The following is an 18,819-nucleotide window of genomic DNA, read 5'->3' as shown; positions in this document are numbered from 1 at the left end:
TAGATTTTCCGCCATTTTGAATTTTCTCCAAAACACACTTTTGGCTCCTCCTCCTACATATGTCGTCCAAATCTCACAAAAATCGGCACACATGATCTCGGGACCCATCCGATTAAAACACCAACTGCAGAATTTTGGTAGTGCGTATCGTTCGGCCGTAATCGTCGTCCGGAGTTAGTGGGAGGGGCCTATATCACAAAAAATGCCATAAATCACGAACGAAATGTCCGATCCATCCCAAATTTGAATCACATGTCGCGGGTGGTTCAATGAACCAAGTACCAAAAGCAATTCTATTTTCATTCATAGGGGGCGCCGCAAATGCGAGAAATGTAACCGTTTGTCGCAAAAACATGATTTTTGGGGGGATAAATCCCCTCCGAATTACTTACGCATGATCGCAGGGGTGACGCGACATTGCAATTGGCTGGCAATATCAGTGGGAGGGGCATATGTAAGCCACTGCGGCAACCACACTTTGCAATTTTTTAAAATTGCGACCTTTCTAGTTATTGTATGTTGTTGTAAAGAGCTGAACTTCTCTCTTCTGGACTTGGTGAAGTTATCAGGTATGTTTATGATTTCACAGATCTTGTCTTAATTAATTTGACTTGCAGTGATTTTTTTGAAGGGCTCAAATTCTGGTTTCCATCTACTAGTACTGCTACTACTACAATTACTACTACGCTAACTTTGATTCTACCTAATGTGTCCAAGACTGACACTGTCTTTTTGCAATCGTTTTAAATGGGAACGGAGTGCAACAAAACGCCCAATTCCCTTTGAAAATCATAGGCCATGTGATATGTGAATTATAGTCCATGTTACATCACTAAAAGAACCATGCAGGCCTTTTATTAGGTCATTGTTTCAACAATTGGACTATTCGCACGTTTTGAATGAACGTCTCCACGCAATGGCGGAGTAGGCCGTCTACCAAACAATTCTAACTATGACAACGCAAACCCGCAACCAAAAAGACAAAAAAGGTATGGAGCGACTACAAGAACTGATGGAGCAAGTGGCTGAATCAAATAAACATCTCGCTGAGCAGGTCGCTATACTGTCGGTAAAGGTTGACAAAATAGACCTGCTTGCGGGAAAGATTGACACGATGGAGAAAAAGATTGGCTGCCTGGACAATACAATGGAGAAGGCAGGGGCAGACCTGCACGACCAAGGCGTTGCACTCGACCTTCATGACAAAATAATTAAATACTTGGAATCTAAACTTGAAGACGCAATGGACGAGATTGATAGTTTAGAGAATCACTCAAGGCGCAACAACATTTTATTGTTTAATGTGCCAGAGAAAAGTGAAAACGCCAACATGATATCCTATTTAGCAACCCTGCTCTCTGATAAACTCGAAATACAGATTCAGGAGAGTGACTTCCAGGCAGCACACCGCGCTGGTGTAGAGAAGCAGACGGGCAAACCACGGAGGATCATCTTCAAAATGTTCAGGTTCCAAAAGAAGTTGGATATAATGAAAGCTGCGAACTCAACCGAAATTAAACTCGAAGACCAGCTCCTGAGGCTCAAACCCGACAAGTCGGCAAGGCTGAGACGACGCGAACAAGAATTTTGGCCTCTAAGACAACCGCTCCACGAGAAGGGATTTAAAACCAAAATGCGACATCCAGGAATTCTACAGGTGTGGATCGACTCGGAAATGTTCACGTTCAGGGATCCAGACAGCGGCGTCAACTTTGGGAGTGCCTGAGGGCTTGGGCATCCACTGAAAAAAGAATAAGCCAAATAGCACCCACTGAGATTAAGGCTGAAGATCCCCTCCCCCTGGTCATTTTGTCACGTAGGCACACACCTTTACGGTGTTCACAGAACAGGTATTCAAATGCTAATACGGTGGCTTTGTTCCAGTGACCGCACGGTTCATTCACACTCCGTCTCCTGCAGCAACACAACACTAACACAGTCAGCGGAGAGGCTGCTGTCTGTACCGTCGGCCCGTCTGTAAAGAGCCATGACTTGAGACTTGACAAGCAGAGCCATCTCAGCCAAAATATCCCAAAACAATGTCCGGGGAACAGAACTGTTCCTTTTCCTCAGACTACTTTTACTTTAATTAAAAGGTAAGATGCAGTGGCTGTAATTGGGTCAAGGATCTTGCTTTCGTGAGCAATGGTGTACGAGATTGGTAATAAATTGGTCAAATCGTGACATTGTTAGACCATCTGGGGGAAATAAATAAATAAATCTGCGTCGTCGTCGTCCCACCTAGCTAAAGGTAAAATCCACCCGCCGCTTATGGCTGAAACAATTGAATTATTTACTGTTGATCATGCTGAAATGTTGAAACAAGATGCTGAAACAATTGAATGTGTTCGTTAATTGTTGTGAACTGAAAGCACGTCCGAGCGTTACACCGAAATCAACGCCTGACCGCTCCCAAGGTGGTAAGCCCATCTCTTTTGTTTTTCTCACCCCTTTTTTTTTCTCTCAATCTGACTGTCTGGTTAACAAACTATAAGCGAGTGGGCTTGCGCCACAATTCATCCATCTGAGACCTTATGGATACCCCCGCTGACCATATCCCCCATCACACATATATATACACACACACACACACACCTCATTTACTACTTCATTCGCCTCACTTGGCACTTGACGTTGTGTGTTCCACTCATGGATTAAAATAAGGATGGGAACATGACCCTAAGAAAAACACTTGACGACTGGTTATATAGACAACCACAAAACAGCCCGCTATTAGTCCTTTGTTTTGTTGTTTTATTTTTTTGTGCTTCTCATCTGGCTGCTGTCTCTCGTTGAAGCAGGCAGGCGGCGCGCGTTGCGCGAATGTATGGACCCTTTTATTCTAATTATAATTTCTTTGTTTCGTTCTCGCCCACACGCAATTTAAAAGGATCACAACAATTTAAAAGTGAAGAGCTGTCTACCTATTTTCTACTCCTAAGGGTCTTATTATGTTTGTTTGTTTGGTTTGTTGGTTCATGATTAGTTAGTTTGGTTCTATTTATACCACGTCGATCAATTTGACGACGATTGCGCTAAAGATCGAGCAGACTATTTGATTTACTATTATTATTTATTTGAATGATGCAAGCTTTTACTTTCTAGCTCAACTGTCTGCTTTCCTTTCCTTTAGTCTTCTTGCGCATATTAAGGCCTACGAGTCCAGCTATTCTCTCATGCTGTGCCAGGGAGTGAGTGTAACCAAATGGACCCTTTTGGTCCGTCTGGTTTTACATTTCATTTTACATACACCTGTGTGCAGAGTATATCGAAACATACATTTGTGTTACTCGATTTGTTCCTTTGTTTAACTATGATAATTAAAAGCATTGTCCAACACTTTAACCCCACATGAGATGAGTAAATGCTACTTATTATTACTCTTTAGTCATTATTTCTCTCGCTTGAGTATTTGGCTTGTTAATATTAAAAATGTTTAAGAAATAATAACGAGAGCTCTGGTTTGTGAACGTGAACAAACTAGAGCTCTGAAATGTGAACTTGGAAGAACTTAGTTTAAGCCATACTTGAAGGTGGCCCTGACGCCTGGTTTCATTATGTTCTATACTAGACCTACTTTTGGGTTTACAGGCTACTTTTAAGTTCTTCTTAATTATTTTGTATTTACTTATTTTTGCTGTGAGAATAGATTCTCTCCTTTGGTGGCCACCCATTTTCTATTCATTTTATTTTAGCTACTATTATCACCTTTTCTTCTAACTACTATTATTGCCATTACAAAAAAAAGGGAACAAAATTGATCTGCACGCATAGGCCTATTAAGCACACTACCTGCCATATGGAGCGCTATAGGCACCTAGCCACGTGCTATAGATATTAAACTCAAGGTTCCCCCCCCCCCCCCCCCCCCCCTCCCGAGTATTGAGGCATAGCCCCTTAGAATGATTAGTGTTATTATGGTGTTACTTGACACCATTAATTACTGTATGTCTGCGTGTCTGTGTTGTGTAATTTGTTCAGTGTTTTTGTTTAGTTTATTGTTTGCTTTTACTCACTACCCCAAAGTTGTCTTGTATTTAAATTAATTTAACTCCAAGTGGTATGCTGATGAAGATGAATGTAAATATTACAGTTGTGTGCATCCTCAGGTGGGCATTGACCCTTACACATCAGGTTTTACTAGAGGTAATTGTAATGACAGGCCCCATCTTTATAAAGCAGCTGCAAGATTTAAGCTAACTCTACTCCAAGTACTATGTCTAAATTAAATATAATATCTTGGAATGTAAGAGGCTTGGGTCACCCTATTAAGCGTAAAACAGTTCTAACACATCTTAAAAAACACAAAGCCTCTATAGCATTATTACAAGAAACCCATATGACTTCAATAGAGCACTTAAAACTCAAACAGGGCTGGGTCGGGCAAATTTTCTCCTCCTCTTTTAAATCTAATAGTAGAGGAGTCGCTATCCTTATTGACAAGCAGATTCCTTTCATATTTGAAAACCAAATACTTGATTCAGAGGGAAGATATATTCTAATTACTGGTTCTGTGTGTGGTCAACATATGACACTATTAAACGTATATGCACCTAATGAGGACTGTCCCGAGTTCATGGCTGAAATGATCACGCTGTTTACCTATCACTGTAAAGGTGTAGGCCTAATTGCAGGAGATCTTAATCTCCTAATGGATCCGATGGCTGATAAGGCTCCGCCTGCACTGGTGAGATCAAGATCCACTGCAGCCCTTAATGGTCTGTGTGAGGAGGTTGGCCTCATTGATGTATGGAGGGAATTTAACCTCAACTCTAGAAATTATACTTTTTTTCCCCAACCCACACAAATCCTATTCAAGATTAGATTACTTCTTGATCCCATGTGGCATGGCCCACTTGGTATCAAAATGTGATATAGGACAGATTGTCATCTCAGACCATGCCCCGATCTTTCTTGACATCACACTGACCCAACCCAAGCCTGTGTCTAAGAGCTGGAAGTTTAATACCTCTCTCCTAACTGATAGCGAGTTTGACTCATATTTAAAAAAAGTCATTTCCGATTTCTATAATGAGAACAAACATTCGGAGGTGACTGCAGCTATGTTATGGGACGCTGCAAAAGCTACTTTTCGCGGCTATATAATTTCATATGCTTCATTTAAAAAAAGGGAGTCCAAAAAGGCCAGAACCGAACTAGAGAACCAATTAAAACAGCTGGAAACAATTCATAGACATACTCCTTCAGATCCAAACTGGAAGGCGCTATCAGCAGTCAAAGCTAAGTTGGAGCTTGATTATGTCAATGACACCAAAAAACTACTATTATTTTCCAGACAAAATCACTATGAATTCAATAATAGAATTGGGAAATTGTTGTCATATCAGCTCAAAAAAGAACAGGCAGAACGCCAAATTAAAGCAATCAGGACACAGAACCAGGAAATTTCATACGACCCGGATGTGATCAATGACACATTTTTTACCTTTTTTAATAACCTATATCAAGCACATATCTCTCCAACTAGTGAAAGTATTGACTCTTTTTTACAAGCTGCTAACCTACCTAAAGTATCTGCTGATGATCATATCCAGTTAAACGCCCCAGTCACAACTGAAGAGGCTTATGACACTATTAAAGCTATGTCTGTTGGGAAAAGTCCTGGCCTTGACGGATTCCCAGTTGAATTTTATTTACATTTCTGGTCCGAACTGCAACCAATTTTCATGCCCATGGTAAAAGATTTTGTCGACTGTAATATTATTCCTGGCTCCATGAAAGAGGCAGCTATTACCCTTATAAAAAAAAAAGATAAAGATATGCACGAATGTTCATCCTACAGGCCAATTTCACTTCTTAACACCGACTATAAAATTGTCGCCAAGCTTCTGGCTAAACGGTTGGATTCTGTTCTCCCATTATTGATAAAAAATGACCAGACAGGCTTTGTTAAAGGCCGTCATGGCGCAGACAACATACGCCGACTGGTAGATATAATTGACTATGCTGGTAAAAATGGAGACGAGTCCGCAATTATATCGCTGGACGGAGAGAAGGCCTTCGATGTTGTAGACTGGAGCTTCCTCCTCTCCACCCTTGCGCACTTTGATCTCGGCCCTAAGTTCATTAATTGTATAAAAACATATACCTCACCAACCGCACAAGTTTTTACAAATGGCCTTCTCTCAAAAAAGATTAATCTAGCAAGAGGGACTAGGCAAGGGTGCCCTTTATCCGGAGCTCTGTACGCGCTTGTAGCCGAATCTTTCGCCCAAACAATTCGGTTAAATCCTAATATTAAAGGCATACATGCTGGCAACTTGGAACATAAGATCTCTCTATATGCCGATGATACCTTGCTATTTATATCTAATTTAGACCAATCAATTCCTGATTTAATGTCAGTAATCAATTTGTATGGCTCTCTCTCTGGTTATAAAATTAACCTAACCAAATCTATTCTCTGTCCACTTACTCAGATAGATGATGAAAAACTTAACACCTTATCGCCCTTTAAACAGACAAAAGAAGGATTTACCTATCTTGGTGTTTTCATTTCTCCCATACTGGACAATCTATATACCTGTAATTACACACCTCTAGTACAAAAGCTGAAAGATGATATGGACTTATGGACCAACCTACCTTTAACACTTATAGGTCGAATTAATGTAGTAAAAATGAACCTGTTGCCAAGATTAAATTACCTATTTCAATCATTGCCCTGTCCAATTCAACCCTTATTCTTTACTAATTTAAACACTAATATCTCTAGATTTCTCTGGAACCATACAAAAGTACGAATCTCTCTGGCCACATTGTGTAAACCTTATAACGAAGGCGGTCTAGCTCTCCCAAATTTCGAATTATATTATTGGTCTGCTCAGAGCCGGATTTACCTTGCTGAGGGCCCCCGGGCTGGAGCAAATTTGAGGGCCCCCCTTGGGGCGCGCGGCGAAGCCGCGCGTCCCGCGATCTGGCCGAGCGTCGCAGCCGCGAGGCCGAAAAAAAATTGGGCTATTTTGTTTTCATTTTGGGGTACCCAGGCCCCTAAAAAGAGAGGCAGGCAGGCAGAAGCTCTCAATGGTTTAACCATAATACAACTAAATACAATAACAATACACACATTTCACTTGAATTGGATTTCACTTTACAATTTTATAATTAAAAAAAAAAAAAAAAAATTTTTTTTTTTTTTTTTTTTTTGGGCCCCCCTAGTCGGGGGCCCCCGGGCTTCAGCCCACCCTAGCCCAACGGTAAGTCCGGGTCTGCTCAAATTAAACGAATGACTGAATGGTTTCAGGAGTCGGATGATTCCCTGTGGAAAACAATAGAATCTCATCTCAGTCACCCAATTCCACTTAAATCCATCCCTTTTATAAATAAGAGTTTGTCAGGGCTCAACAAATCCTTCATTGTTAACGGCATTTTATCAATGTGGCCAAAATGTAAGAAATATTGTAAAATTCCAAAGAGTACATCTGTCCTTTCACCTGTTTCTCATAACCCGGACTTACCGGCAAGTCTAAGTGAGATTGGTCTGCAAAGGTGAACTAACAAAGGTTTTAACAATTTGGGCTGTCTACTCAGTAGTACAAACATTAAGTCCTTTTCAGAGGTGAAGGAGGAATTTGGTCTGTCTTCCACAAACTCATTTCAGTACTTACAATTAAGACACTTTTTACAATCTTTGATTAGGAAAAACATGTTTAGGTCTCACATAGATGAGATAGAACAATGCATCATCAACACCCAATCTATGTCAAAATTTACTTCTAATATTTATAAAACTCTTAATGGTAGAGTGACATCATCCTTCCAGCCTCTGAAAAGGATATGGGAAAAAGATTTAAATGTTGTTATTGGTCAGGAAACATGGACAACAATATGCGCAAAAGTAAATCTATCTTCACTTACTCCTAGAATCCTGAAACATAATTACAAGTTCATTTTCAAAACATATTTAACCCCTGTTTGTCTAAACAAAATGTCCAGGGAGAACTCTCCCCTATGTAACAGATGTAAACTACATTTGGGTACCTACCCGCATATGTTCTGGTTTTGTCCAAAAATAAAACCTTTTTGGCAAATAATTCACGATCAAATGGAAAAAATTCTCAAGATAAAATTGAAGAAATCTCCTCTGTTATATCTCTTGGGGGCTGACCCAAATGTAAATATGAACTCTGCCCATAGGAAACTATTTGATCTATTTAGATTCTTAGCAAAGAAATGTATCTTAATTTTATGGAAGACAGATGAGCTACCTTCAGAACATATGTGGACGGCCCAAATAATGTCACTACTACCACTTGAGAGACTTAAATATGAAACACAAAATAAGCCAGATGTATTCGTAGAGGTATGGACCCCCTTTTTGGACTATATTGAAGAGCGCAGTTGATTCTATGTAGGACGAAACCCACCATCACTTTGCACACATGCATTCCACTTCCACAACCCTGTACCACTTGGGAATTATTATTATATTTTCTTTTCCATTTTCTTTCATTTTCTTTGTTTTTAATTGTTGTTCTTATATATATTATTGTATATTACTTTTGTTTAAGTAACTGTCTTGTATTGTCTTGTACTGTAAGTCTGTGTTGTCTTTGTGTCTATGTAAAAAAGAAGAAAATCCTCAAAATAAATGATGATAAAAAAAGAAAATCATAGGCCACATATACAGAATCAAAGTTAGTTTAACAGTATCAAACCTGATTAATAATAATGAATAATAGTAATTAAACAACTATTACTACTAGCACCACTGCTACTCATAATGCTAACATTGTTGTTTCCCCTACAGAACGCAACACTGGTGACTTACAGCCATGTCAACCGCAGGGGATATTCCAAAGGAGGAAGTAACTGACAACATGGATTTGACTCGGCAGGAAGAGGAACTCACCTGTCCTGTGTGCCGTGACATCTTTAAACACCCTGTTATCCTGTCTTGTAGCCACAGCTTCTGCAAGTCCTGTATGCAGCAATGGTGGACAGGAAAACCATCACACAACAAGGCATGTCCTGTTTGCAAAACAAACTCCTCTCTAGATCAACCTCCCATCAACTTGGCGTTGAAGAACCTGTGTGAGAACTTCTTAGAGGAGAGAAGTCACAGATGTATTTCTGAGGTTCTCTGCCCTCTACATGATGAGAAACTCAGGCTGTTCTGTCTGGATGATGAACATTTGGCATGCCTAGTGTGCCAAGTTTCTGAAAAACATGCAGGACACAAGTTCAGACCCATTTACGAATCTGCAAAACAACTCAAAGAGGACCTCCAGGAATCACTGGAGGCCTTAGAGGAGAAACTAGAGGACCTTAAAGAGATTAAAGCAGGATATCACAAAACAGCAGAATACATTAAGTTGCAGGCCCAACACACTGAGATACAGATTAAGAAACATTTCAAGAAGATTCGGGATTACCTACGTCAGGAAGAGAAGGCCAGAATCACTGAGGTGAGGGAGGAAGAGATACAGAAAAGTCAGATGTTGATGGAAAAGATTGAGAGTCTGTGCAGAGAAATGGTGACTCTTTCCAACACCATCAGAGATGTCGAGGCAGATGACATCTCATTCCTGCAGAACTATAAAACCACAGTGGAAAAGGTCCAGCGCACACTGCCAGATCCACAGCCAGTTTCAAAAGTAGTGATTGACATGGCCAAACACCTAGGCAACCTGACCTTCAGAACCTGGGACAAGATGAAGGAGATCGTCTCCTACACTCCTGTGATCCTGGATCCCAACACAGTCTATACTGGATTCATCCTGTCTGATGATCTGACCAGTGTGTTGTACAATGGTGATGTACTGTATACCAACCCGGACCACCTGCAACTGGTCCAGGGTACTGAGGGATTTAACTCAGGGACTCATAGCTGGGACATTGAAGTTGGAAACAATATCTTCTGGGACCTGGGGGTGTTAGAAGAGTCTTTCCAGATAAACAATGGAGATAATGGTTTGTTTTGGTGTTTAGGCTTTAGGAATGGCAGATACACAGCAAACGCCGGTTTCCAGCAAACGCCGGCTCTCTCGGTGGAGCAGAAACCCTGGAGGATCAGAGTCCAGCTGGACTGGAACAGAGGAAAGCTGTCCTTCTCCGATCCTGACACGAACACACACCTACACACCTTCACACACACTTTCACTGATAAACTATTTCCATTCATTTCTACTATTCACCATCTCCCTCTGAGGGTGTTGCCTGGGAAGGTGTGTGTCACTATGGAACATGACATTTATATATAGGAGCAATAACAAGAAAAAGAAAGAGAAGTTGTCCTCCCAGTCTTTTTATGGGTGTTGGAAATGTCTCTTAAGTGTAAATCCAGCATGCTGTTTTTTTTCATGTCAGTATTGGATATCACTGTTTTATATTGTATACTGTTGATTTTTAACTTTTTTCCCATACACAGTTTTTGCACATAGGCAGTGTGGCTAGGCTGTAATAATGTCAGGGGTGGTATCATGGACCACAGCAACAGCTACCCTTTGCTGCTATATAGACTTAGTTTCACTGTATTTACTTTTGACTTATGTTGTATTTTTGTCTTGTAATAAACATTCAGATAAAAGGTGATTTGTGGTGTGTGTGTGTGTGTGTGTGTGTGTGTGTGTGTGTGTGTGTGTGTGTGTGTGTGTGTGTGTTTTATTGGCATACTGTGTTCATGATAATGTCAGTCAGCAATTCACATGAATTACCATTTAGAAGTTATGAACACTACAACCAGGTTATTCCTTCACCACACCAGATTCTGTTCTGAAGGAATTTGAAGCTATTGTATTTAATAATAATAATAATAATGGATTTTATTTATAACGCACTTTACATTCCATGGAATCTCAAAGTGCTACAGCAAAAATAAAAGCAGAAGAAACAACACACCATTAAAAACATCTAATAAAACAGGAACATTTAAAACATAAGGAACATTTAAAACATAAGGGTAAGGCTATACAAATGCTTTGGTAAAAAGGAAAGTTTTTAGTCCTCTCTTAAAAGTGTCAACCGACTGGGGGGCTCTCAGGTGGGCGGGGAGAGCGTTCCACAGTTCGGGGGCGACCGAGCAGAAGGCCCGGTCACCCATGGTGCGTAGGTTTGTTTTTAAGGGTTTGAGGAGGTTGGTGTTTGAGGAGCGGAGGGAGCGGGTAGAGGATTGAACTGTGACAAGTTCCTTGAGGTAGGGGGGGGCATTGCCGTGGATGCACTGGTGGGTTAGCAGGGAAATCTTATATTCAGTCCGGAATGAGATGGGGAGCCAGTGGAGTGAGCGGAGGATGGGTGTGATGTGCTCGTATTTACGCACTCTCATCAGGATCCTAGCAGCGCTGTTCTGAATGTATTGGAGCCTTTGAAGGCTCTTGCTAGGGATCCTGATGAAAAGTGCGTTGCAGTAGTCCAACCTGGAGGAGACAAAGGCGTGGACCAACTTTTCAGCATCAGGTAGAGAGAGGGTGGGACGGAGTTTGGCTATGTTTTTTAGACAGAAGAATGATGTTTTGCAGAGGTGTTTGATGTGGGCCTCGTAGTTGAGGTGGGGGTCCATTTTAACACCCAGGTATTTCCATATTAGTGATTTAATTTTCAATCATAGCTCGAGAAACTAAATAAGAAAAAACGACATAACATGCAGAATGGCCCAAAAGTGGTTCTCAACCATGTTCATGTCATTGTCCCTCAATTTGACGTGATGTGCACCCCCATTTAAAAAGATTTTTTTAATACTTAGTATACACTACAGTGTGGCAATAGTTTGTTGAGGTTTTTTTGTACTCATTTATGGGGAATAAAAAACAAATGTAAAATATGTGATAAAAATCTGACGAGTGAAAGGGTAATCCATATGTATAATTGTATATCAGCTCAATAATTAATGAAATTATATTGTCATAATATTTACACTTCACTTACACTTTTTTTTTTAAGCAAAAGACAGATGCACACCTCAGAAGGCTAGTGACAGGTGCGTAGGGCAATAGAGCATATATATTAAAAAGGGTATCTTTGAAAAACAAAGAAAAGGTCCTTGTCAGACACTTGCCAAAATGTTGCTCTTTATTAGGTCAACGTTTTGGTCGATTAGACCATCAGGACAGACAATGTCACAATTCTTCAGGCAGTTCTAAAAAACAATTGTGTGATACAAAAATATTCATTGTTCATTGTGTTGGTTGTCAAATACATATCATGTCTTGGGTAAATTGATTGATTGATTTACAATAATGTATTTTATTGTTCATTATATTAAATACACTACCGATTTTTATTTAGCAGAGCTGTGTTGCAATTAAGGCAGATACCCCTCCATGAAAAGGCCTAGCTGTCCTGACCCCATATCCATAATTTATACATTTTGGATAATTAGTGTGGACTTCACTGTTATTCGTCTCAGCTATTAATGGATGATGAATGGATGATGTACAATGATAAAAGTGCCCCTCACACACAATTCTCAGGTGTTTTTTTTAGGCGAAAGCTTTATCGTTTTCAACCCGGGAAAAGACACCTCGGTGGACACAACACTTACGGTATATAACTCTATGACACGGCACCTTAACTTTACTTAGTTTTCGAGTGGTGCAAACCACTCCAACAACTGGCTTTGTACCCGTGTTTGTTCGTACCAAAAAAACGAGTATGGTTGCTATGGTTACTGGTTAGCAACCAAAAAAACGAGGATGGTTGCTATGGTTAGTGTGTGACGTCACTGACATAGCTGATCAGACTATATAAGACCTTGCACCACTCAGTTCACACGGGTGTGATTTTTATCATGTGTTTGGTTCTTCTGCCATGCAAATGTGCACGCAACTGCAGTGATGTCACCGTGATGTAGACTCCAAATTGAGTGACTTTAGGATTCAAAGTGTAAGTAAATGCCACTGGCTGATTATTTTGTTTTGAGCAGAGTTTAGTTCCACTCAAAAGACTAAATGGATTTCCAGTTGTCTTTTTCAGAAGAGGATTTATCCTGTCCTGTGTGCCATGACATATTTAAACATCCTGTTGTCCTGTCATGTAGCCACAGCTTCTGTAAAGCCTGTCTGCAGGAATGGTGGACACATAAGAAAATAAAGGAATGTCCAGTTTGTAATCAAATATCTTTGGATGATCCACGCTATGTTCTGGTTCTGAAGAATATGTGTGAGACCTTACAGGAGAAACGTCGGAAAATAGATACCAAGGAGGACCCCAAGGAATCACTGAAACTCTTAAAGCGGAAACTAACGTTCTTTAATGAAGTTAAAACAAACTGTGACCAAGCAGGAGAACACATTAAGGTCCAGGCCAAAAACACAGAGAGGCAGATGAAGGAACAGTTTAAGAAGCTTCATCAGTTTCTACATGAGGAAGAAGAGGCTGCGATCACTGCACTGAAGGAGGAAGAGGAGCAGAAGAGTCAAATTATGAAGGAAAAGATTGAGGGTCTGAACAAAGATATATCAACTCTTTCAAACACAATCATAGTCATGGAGGAGCTGAGGACGAAACACATCTCTTTCCTGCAGGACTACAAGGCCACAGTAGAAAGAGTCCAGCTCACACTGCAGGACCCACAGATGGACTCAGGAGCATTGATAGACGAGGCCAAACACCTGGGAAACCTGGCCTTCAGGGTCTGGGACAAGATGAAGGACATTGTTTCGTACACTCCTGTGATTCTGGACCCCAACACCGCCAATTCAAGACTGGTCATGTCTGGTGATCTGACCAGTGTGACACGTGGAGAGGAACAGAGGCTTCCGGACAACCCAGAGAGGTTTGACTACTGGTACCGTATCCTGGGTTCCGAGGGCTTCAACTCGGGGACACACAGCTGGGATGTTGAGGTTGGCGAAAACAGACGCTGGTCAGTCGGTGTATCGGCAGATTCCAGCCATAGGAAGGGAGACGGTGGGGGTAAATTCTGGAGAATAATGCTATTTGATGGTCAGTACAAAGCCCGCTCCAGGCCGGGGTCAGTTACCGTTCTCGCAGTGGAGCAGAAACCATGGAGGATCAGAGTCCGACTGGACTGGAACAGAGGAAGGCTGTCCTTCTCTGACCCTGATACCAACATAAACCTACAAACCTTCACACACACGTTCACCGAAGCGCTATTTCCATTCATTTTTAATGGTGGTCATGTCCCTCTGAAGGTGTTACAGAGGAAGATCAGTGTAACCTATCTATAAATTCCACAACTCTCTGAGTGAGTGAGCGAGTGAGTGAGTGAGTGAGTGAGTGAGTGAATCTGTAGCTGTTCACAGACGGACGACTACACAGTCGGGAGACCCGGCTTGTGATTAACACAACTAATATTTGAAATACTCAAAAAACCATGAACATTTAAAAAAGTTAAAGTGTGGTATGCATAATGATAAAAATCACACCCGTGTGAAGTAAGTGGTGCAACTCCGTGTGGGCGGTCCCCACATGGGGGAACTTGCGCGCTCTGCTTGCGCAAGTAATAATAATAAGACGCCCTGAGGGCAAGAAGCGACCTCGCCCTTCGTGCACGCATCCGCCTGGGTGACGGCAGACTGCTGGTGGTTTGGCATGGGGGGTCAGATCAACATATGGAATGAATTCTGTACTGGCCATATATGGAGCGTGTGTACAGGGTTTGATGAGGTCAGATCAACATATGGAATGTCAGAACAGGTCAGCTCCATATATGGAGATCTAAGGGTGGTAGCGGGGGCAGTGTCTTGAGTGTACAGGGTTTGATGAGGGCCCAGGTAGGGCTGGGCCTTAATTCTCGGGCCTGTTGCGTACTCTACTTTTCTAGTTTTTCTAGAGTTTGAATTGACAGGTATCAGTCAAAAGGGAGACATCGAAGAGGAAGGACGGGTGGGGAGGGATCAACATATGGAATGTCAGCTCCATATACAGTATGGAGGTCTAAGGGTCTTTGAGGTTTGATGTCAGATGTCACTGACTTGATGACTGTAACTGTGACATCACCTCTAAATTGGTCTGCTTCTAGAGAAACCGAAATAAGAACGCAGAACAAACTTGTTTCCACAGATACTCAATGCAGATGTAGAGTGACTAAAAGTCAACTGACTCTGCTATATTCAAAAAGAGTATTTGAAGGTTCATTCAGAGAATACAATGGATTTCCAGTGGTCTTTTTCAGAAGAGGATTTATCTTGTCCCGTGTGTCGTGACATATTTAAAAACCCTGTTGTCCTGCAATGTAGCCACAGCTTCTGTAAAGCCTGTCTGCAGGAATGGTGGACACATAAGAAAATAAAAGAATGCCCAGTTTGTAGGAAAATATCTTCAGTGGATGATCTCCCCTGTGTTCGTGTCCTGAAAAATATGTGTGAGACCTTCTTACAGGAGAAACGTAAACAGGAAATAGATCACAAGAAGGAAGTCCATTCATCACTGAAGCTCTTACAGGAGAAATTACAGGTCTTCTGTAAATTCAAAACTAAATGTGACCAGGCAGCGGAACACATTAAGGTCCAGGCCCAGAACGCAAAGAGGAAGATGAAGGAACAGTTTAATAAGCTTCATCAGTTTCTACAGCAGGAAGAGGAGGCTAGGATCACTGCACTGAGGGAGGAAGAGGAGGAGAAGAGTCACATGATGAGGCGGAAAATCAAGAGTTTGAACAGAGAAATATCAAATCTTTCAAAGACAATCAGAGCCATAGAGGAGAAGCTGACAGCTGAACACGTCTCATCCCTGCACAACAAGACCACAGTGGAAGGAAACCTGCTCACACTGCAGGACCCACAGATGGATTCAGGAGCACTGATAGACGAGGTCAAACACCTGGGAAACCTGACCTTCAGAGTCTGGGACAAGATGAAGGGCATTGTCTCGTACACTCCTGTGATTCTGGACCCCAACACCGCCAATTCAAGACAGATCCTGTCCGATGATCTGACCAGTGTGACATGTGGAGAGAAGCTGCAGCTTCCTGACAACCCAGAGAGGTTTGACTTCTGGCCCTTCGTGCTGGGCTCTGAGGGCTTTAAAGCAGGGACTCGCAGCTGGGATGTTGAGGTTGGAGAAAGTGAAAACTGGTCAGTGGGCGCGTTAGCGGAGTCTTTCCCACGGATGAGTAACAGAGGGAGTCAATTCTGGAGAGTAATGTTATATGGTGGCCAATACAAAGCATGCTCCAGACGATGGCCAATGGAAAAAAACATTGATCTCTCAGTGAAGCAGAAACTCCGGAGAATCAGAGTCCAGCTGGACTGGGACCGAGGAAAGTTGTCCTTCTCCGATCCCGATACTAACACACACCTGCACACCTTCACACACACTTTCACTGACACACTCTTTCCATCCATTTATAATGGCGATGGTAAGCCTCTGAAGATGTTACCAAGGGAGATCCGTGTAATTAAAGATTTAAGTTGATGATGACCATACATCTGGTTCTTAAAGGGAAATACCAGATGGGCTATTTTCACAATTTCAAAATATTTTAAAATAATAATAATAAAAAGGAGCAGTCTTGGAAATACATGGTAAATGTGCATTTATATAGCACCTTTATCCAAGGCGATTTACATAGATTGTGCATTACATTCACCCATTCATACACCGATGGCGGGGGAAACCATGCAAGGCACCAACCTGCACGTCGGAGCAATTAGGGGTTCAGAGCCTTGCTCAAGGACACTTCGACACTCTAATCTGTGATGTCATCTAGGCAGTGATGCCATCAACATACATAATATATTGTATATATATAAAATAATTAAGGGTGATTATCATTGTATGGAATCTCTCTGTCTCTCTCTGTTGCTCTCTCTGGCACCGTCAGACTGATTTACCTTGAAATTGGCATGTGTGTGAAACAGAGAAAGGACCACCCCACTGACTTTCAGTAAAACATTTAAGCTTAACGTTAAATATTTCAAAAGGCGTAAACATTTCACAAAGAAACAATGTGTGTGTGTGTGTGTGTGTGTGTGTGTGTGTGTGTGTGTGTGTGTGTGTGTGTGTGTGTGTGTGTGTGTGTGTGTGTGTGTGTGTGTGTGTGTGTGTGTGTGTGTGTGTGCGTGTGCGTGTACGGCACGCGTGTGTGTGTGTGCACGTGCGCGCGTGCGCCCGCAGTGTGCGTGCGCTGCAGTGGTCAATGGGTGAGTGCTTAGTGTGAATGGCCCGGCATCTGCAGGGGTCAAGATCGTAAGGGGTCAATAGGTCCTACTCTAAACAGACTGACATAGGCACAGACAGACAGACGGACACACATAGCCATTTAAAGGAGCGGTGTGCACCGCAAAAAGGCCCCTAGAAGCCAGAGTACCGGTAAAACCATTTCAAAGTTTGCAGCTATAGGCTTCATTCAAACTTTGAAGGAGCTTGACTGGTCCAAAGTTGAGAATCGCCAAATAATAAAACTATTAAACAATATAATAATAAATAGAGGAAACAACATGAGTGTGTACGTATCCTATGTTAAAATTGCCTTGCCGGTGGACTGTTGATGGACGTGACAGTTGGCTTCACAAACATCAGTGAACTTTAAACTAGTGCCCTGGAAATCTAGTAACTATAGTGTGCATATCTTCAGGGGCAGTCTTAGCAAACCAGCAAACCAAACAAATATGTGGGACCTCCATGTAAAGGGGGACCTTAGTTTCCATCCAACCAACCATTGTTGTGATTCTTCCTTGGTTTAAAAAGACTTGCAGGTGGCCCATTGTATTGATAGTGATCATCCTCAAACTTGTTTGCATTTTATGCTATCAGACTGTGTGGCCTCAAGGAAAACGTGTGGCCTTAATGCAAAACGGGTAGGTATGTCTATTGTTATACACTGTAAGTGGGCCTACACACAACATCTGCAGCTGTTAGTGGCTCGGATGTGTGAATGAAGAAGAGGAGTGCCTGGTATTTGCAAAACAAAATCAGAGGAAGTGAAAGTTGTTGTATAATAGTCAATGGGTAGCCTATACATTATCCAAAATGCTTTCATTCACTGACCAAAGAAGGAACAATTAAGACACTTCTAGGCTGCATAGGGGGAGCTAGGGATCAAACCGCCGGAGACAAAAAGGCCCTTCCCAAAAGGCAAAACAAAACTCGTTACCAGTGAATTGATTGAATCTACAGATTATAGCTAAAATAAGCTGTTTTACATAAAGGCATAGTCTGTAACTTTGAATTTAATTTTATTAGAATTGGGATTGTTTTTGAAGGGTGCTAGCTAACCCCTCCTATATCCACTATCCAGATTTTAATTTGGTGTGTCCACTGTCTACAAACTTGGTCCTATACACAAACATGAGAATTTTACATCAGTGTCTGAGTAAGTAGGCATAGTGTCTATATTTTACGTCATGATGATGTACAATGATCAGTCACTTCATACAGGTGTGATTTTTTATAAGATATAATTTGTAATGCTTTACTGGGTGATCATGACACTCATTTAGTTATTGTTGTTGTTGTTGTTGTTGTTGTTGATCTCATTCAATCATACAATATTGATCAAGTATGTATGTATGCAGATGAGAGAGAGAGAGAGAGAGAGAGAGAGAGAGAGAGAGAGAGACACCGTCTCCACACCTGAGCGCAAAACTTTCTTAAGCTGCGCACTTCTTAAGCTGCGCGCAGCTTAAAGCTTGAGTTTTTAGACAGCTGGTGGATGGAAATTAAGCTCCACCTCCGCGGAAGACTTGAGCGGAGGAGAGCGTTTCCGGGAATCTGGCCGTCGCGCAAGTATTCGGCGGAGGTGGAGCTTAATTTCCATCCACCAGCTGTCTAAAAACTCAAGCTTTAAGCTACGCGCAGCCGAGAACGTGCGCAGCTCTTTCGACCGTCTGGCAGCACCTAGAGAGAGGTGTAGTCTCGGCTGGTATAGTGACGCAAGATCCGGGGCTGAGGAGG

The 18,819-nt window shown here is 41.8% G+C and overlaps 1 protein-coding gene across 1 annotated transcript; it reads left to right on the top strand.

The window, feature by feature from the left end:
• Positions 1 to 1,330: 1,330 nt before the first annotated feature.
• LOC306929957 (E3 ubiquitin-protein ligase TRIM35-like) lies at positions 1,331 to 16,640 on the top strand (the record flags this gene model as incomplete). Its single annotated transcript, XM_079510695.1, has 6 exons — positions 1,331 to 1,718; positions 8,809 to 8,954; positions 9,336 to 9,421; positions 12,998 to 14,135; positions 15,304 to 15,998; positions 16,634 to 16,640. The coding sequence occupies 6 exons, from the start codon at positions 1,331 to 1,333 to the stop codon at positions 16,638 to 16,640; spliced, it is 2,460 nt and encodes an 819-aa protein (XP_079366821.1).
• Between the last annotated feature and the right edge of the window lie 2,179 nt (positions 16,641 to 18,819).

This window comes from Electrona antarctica (assembly GCF_951216825.1).
Source record: "Electrona antarctica genome assembly, chromosome: 9".
In the NCBI taxonomy this organism is placed as follows: domain Eukaryota; kingdom Metazoa; phylum Chordata; class Actinopteri; order Myctophiformes; family Myctophidae; genus Electrona; species Electrona antarctica.
The sequence above is the reverse complement of the archived record's forward strand: the minus strand, read 5'-3'. Positions and strand labels throughout refer to the sequence as shown.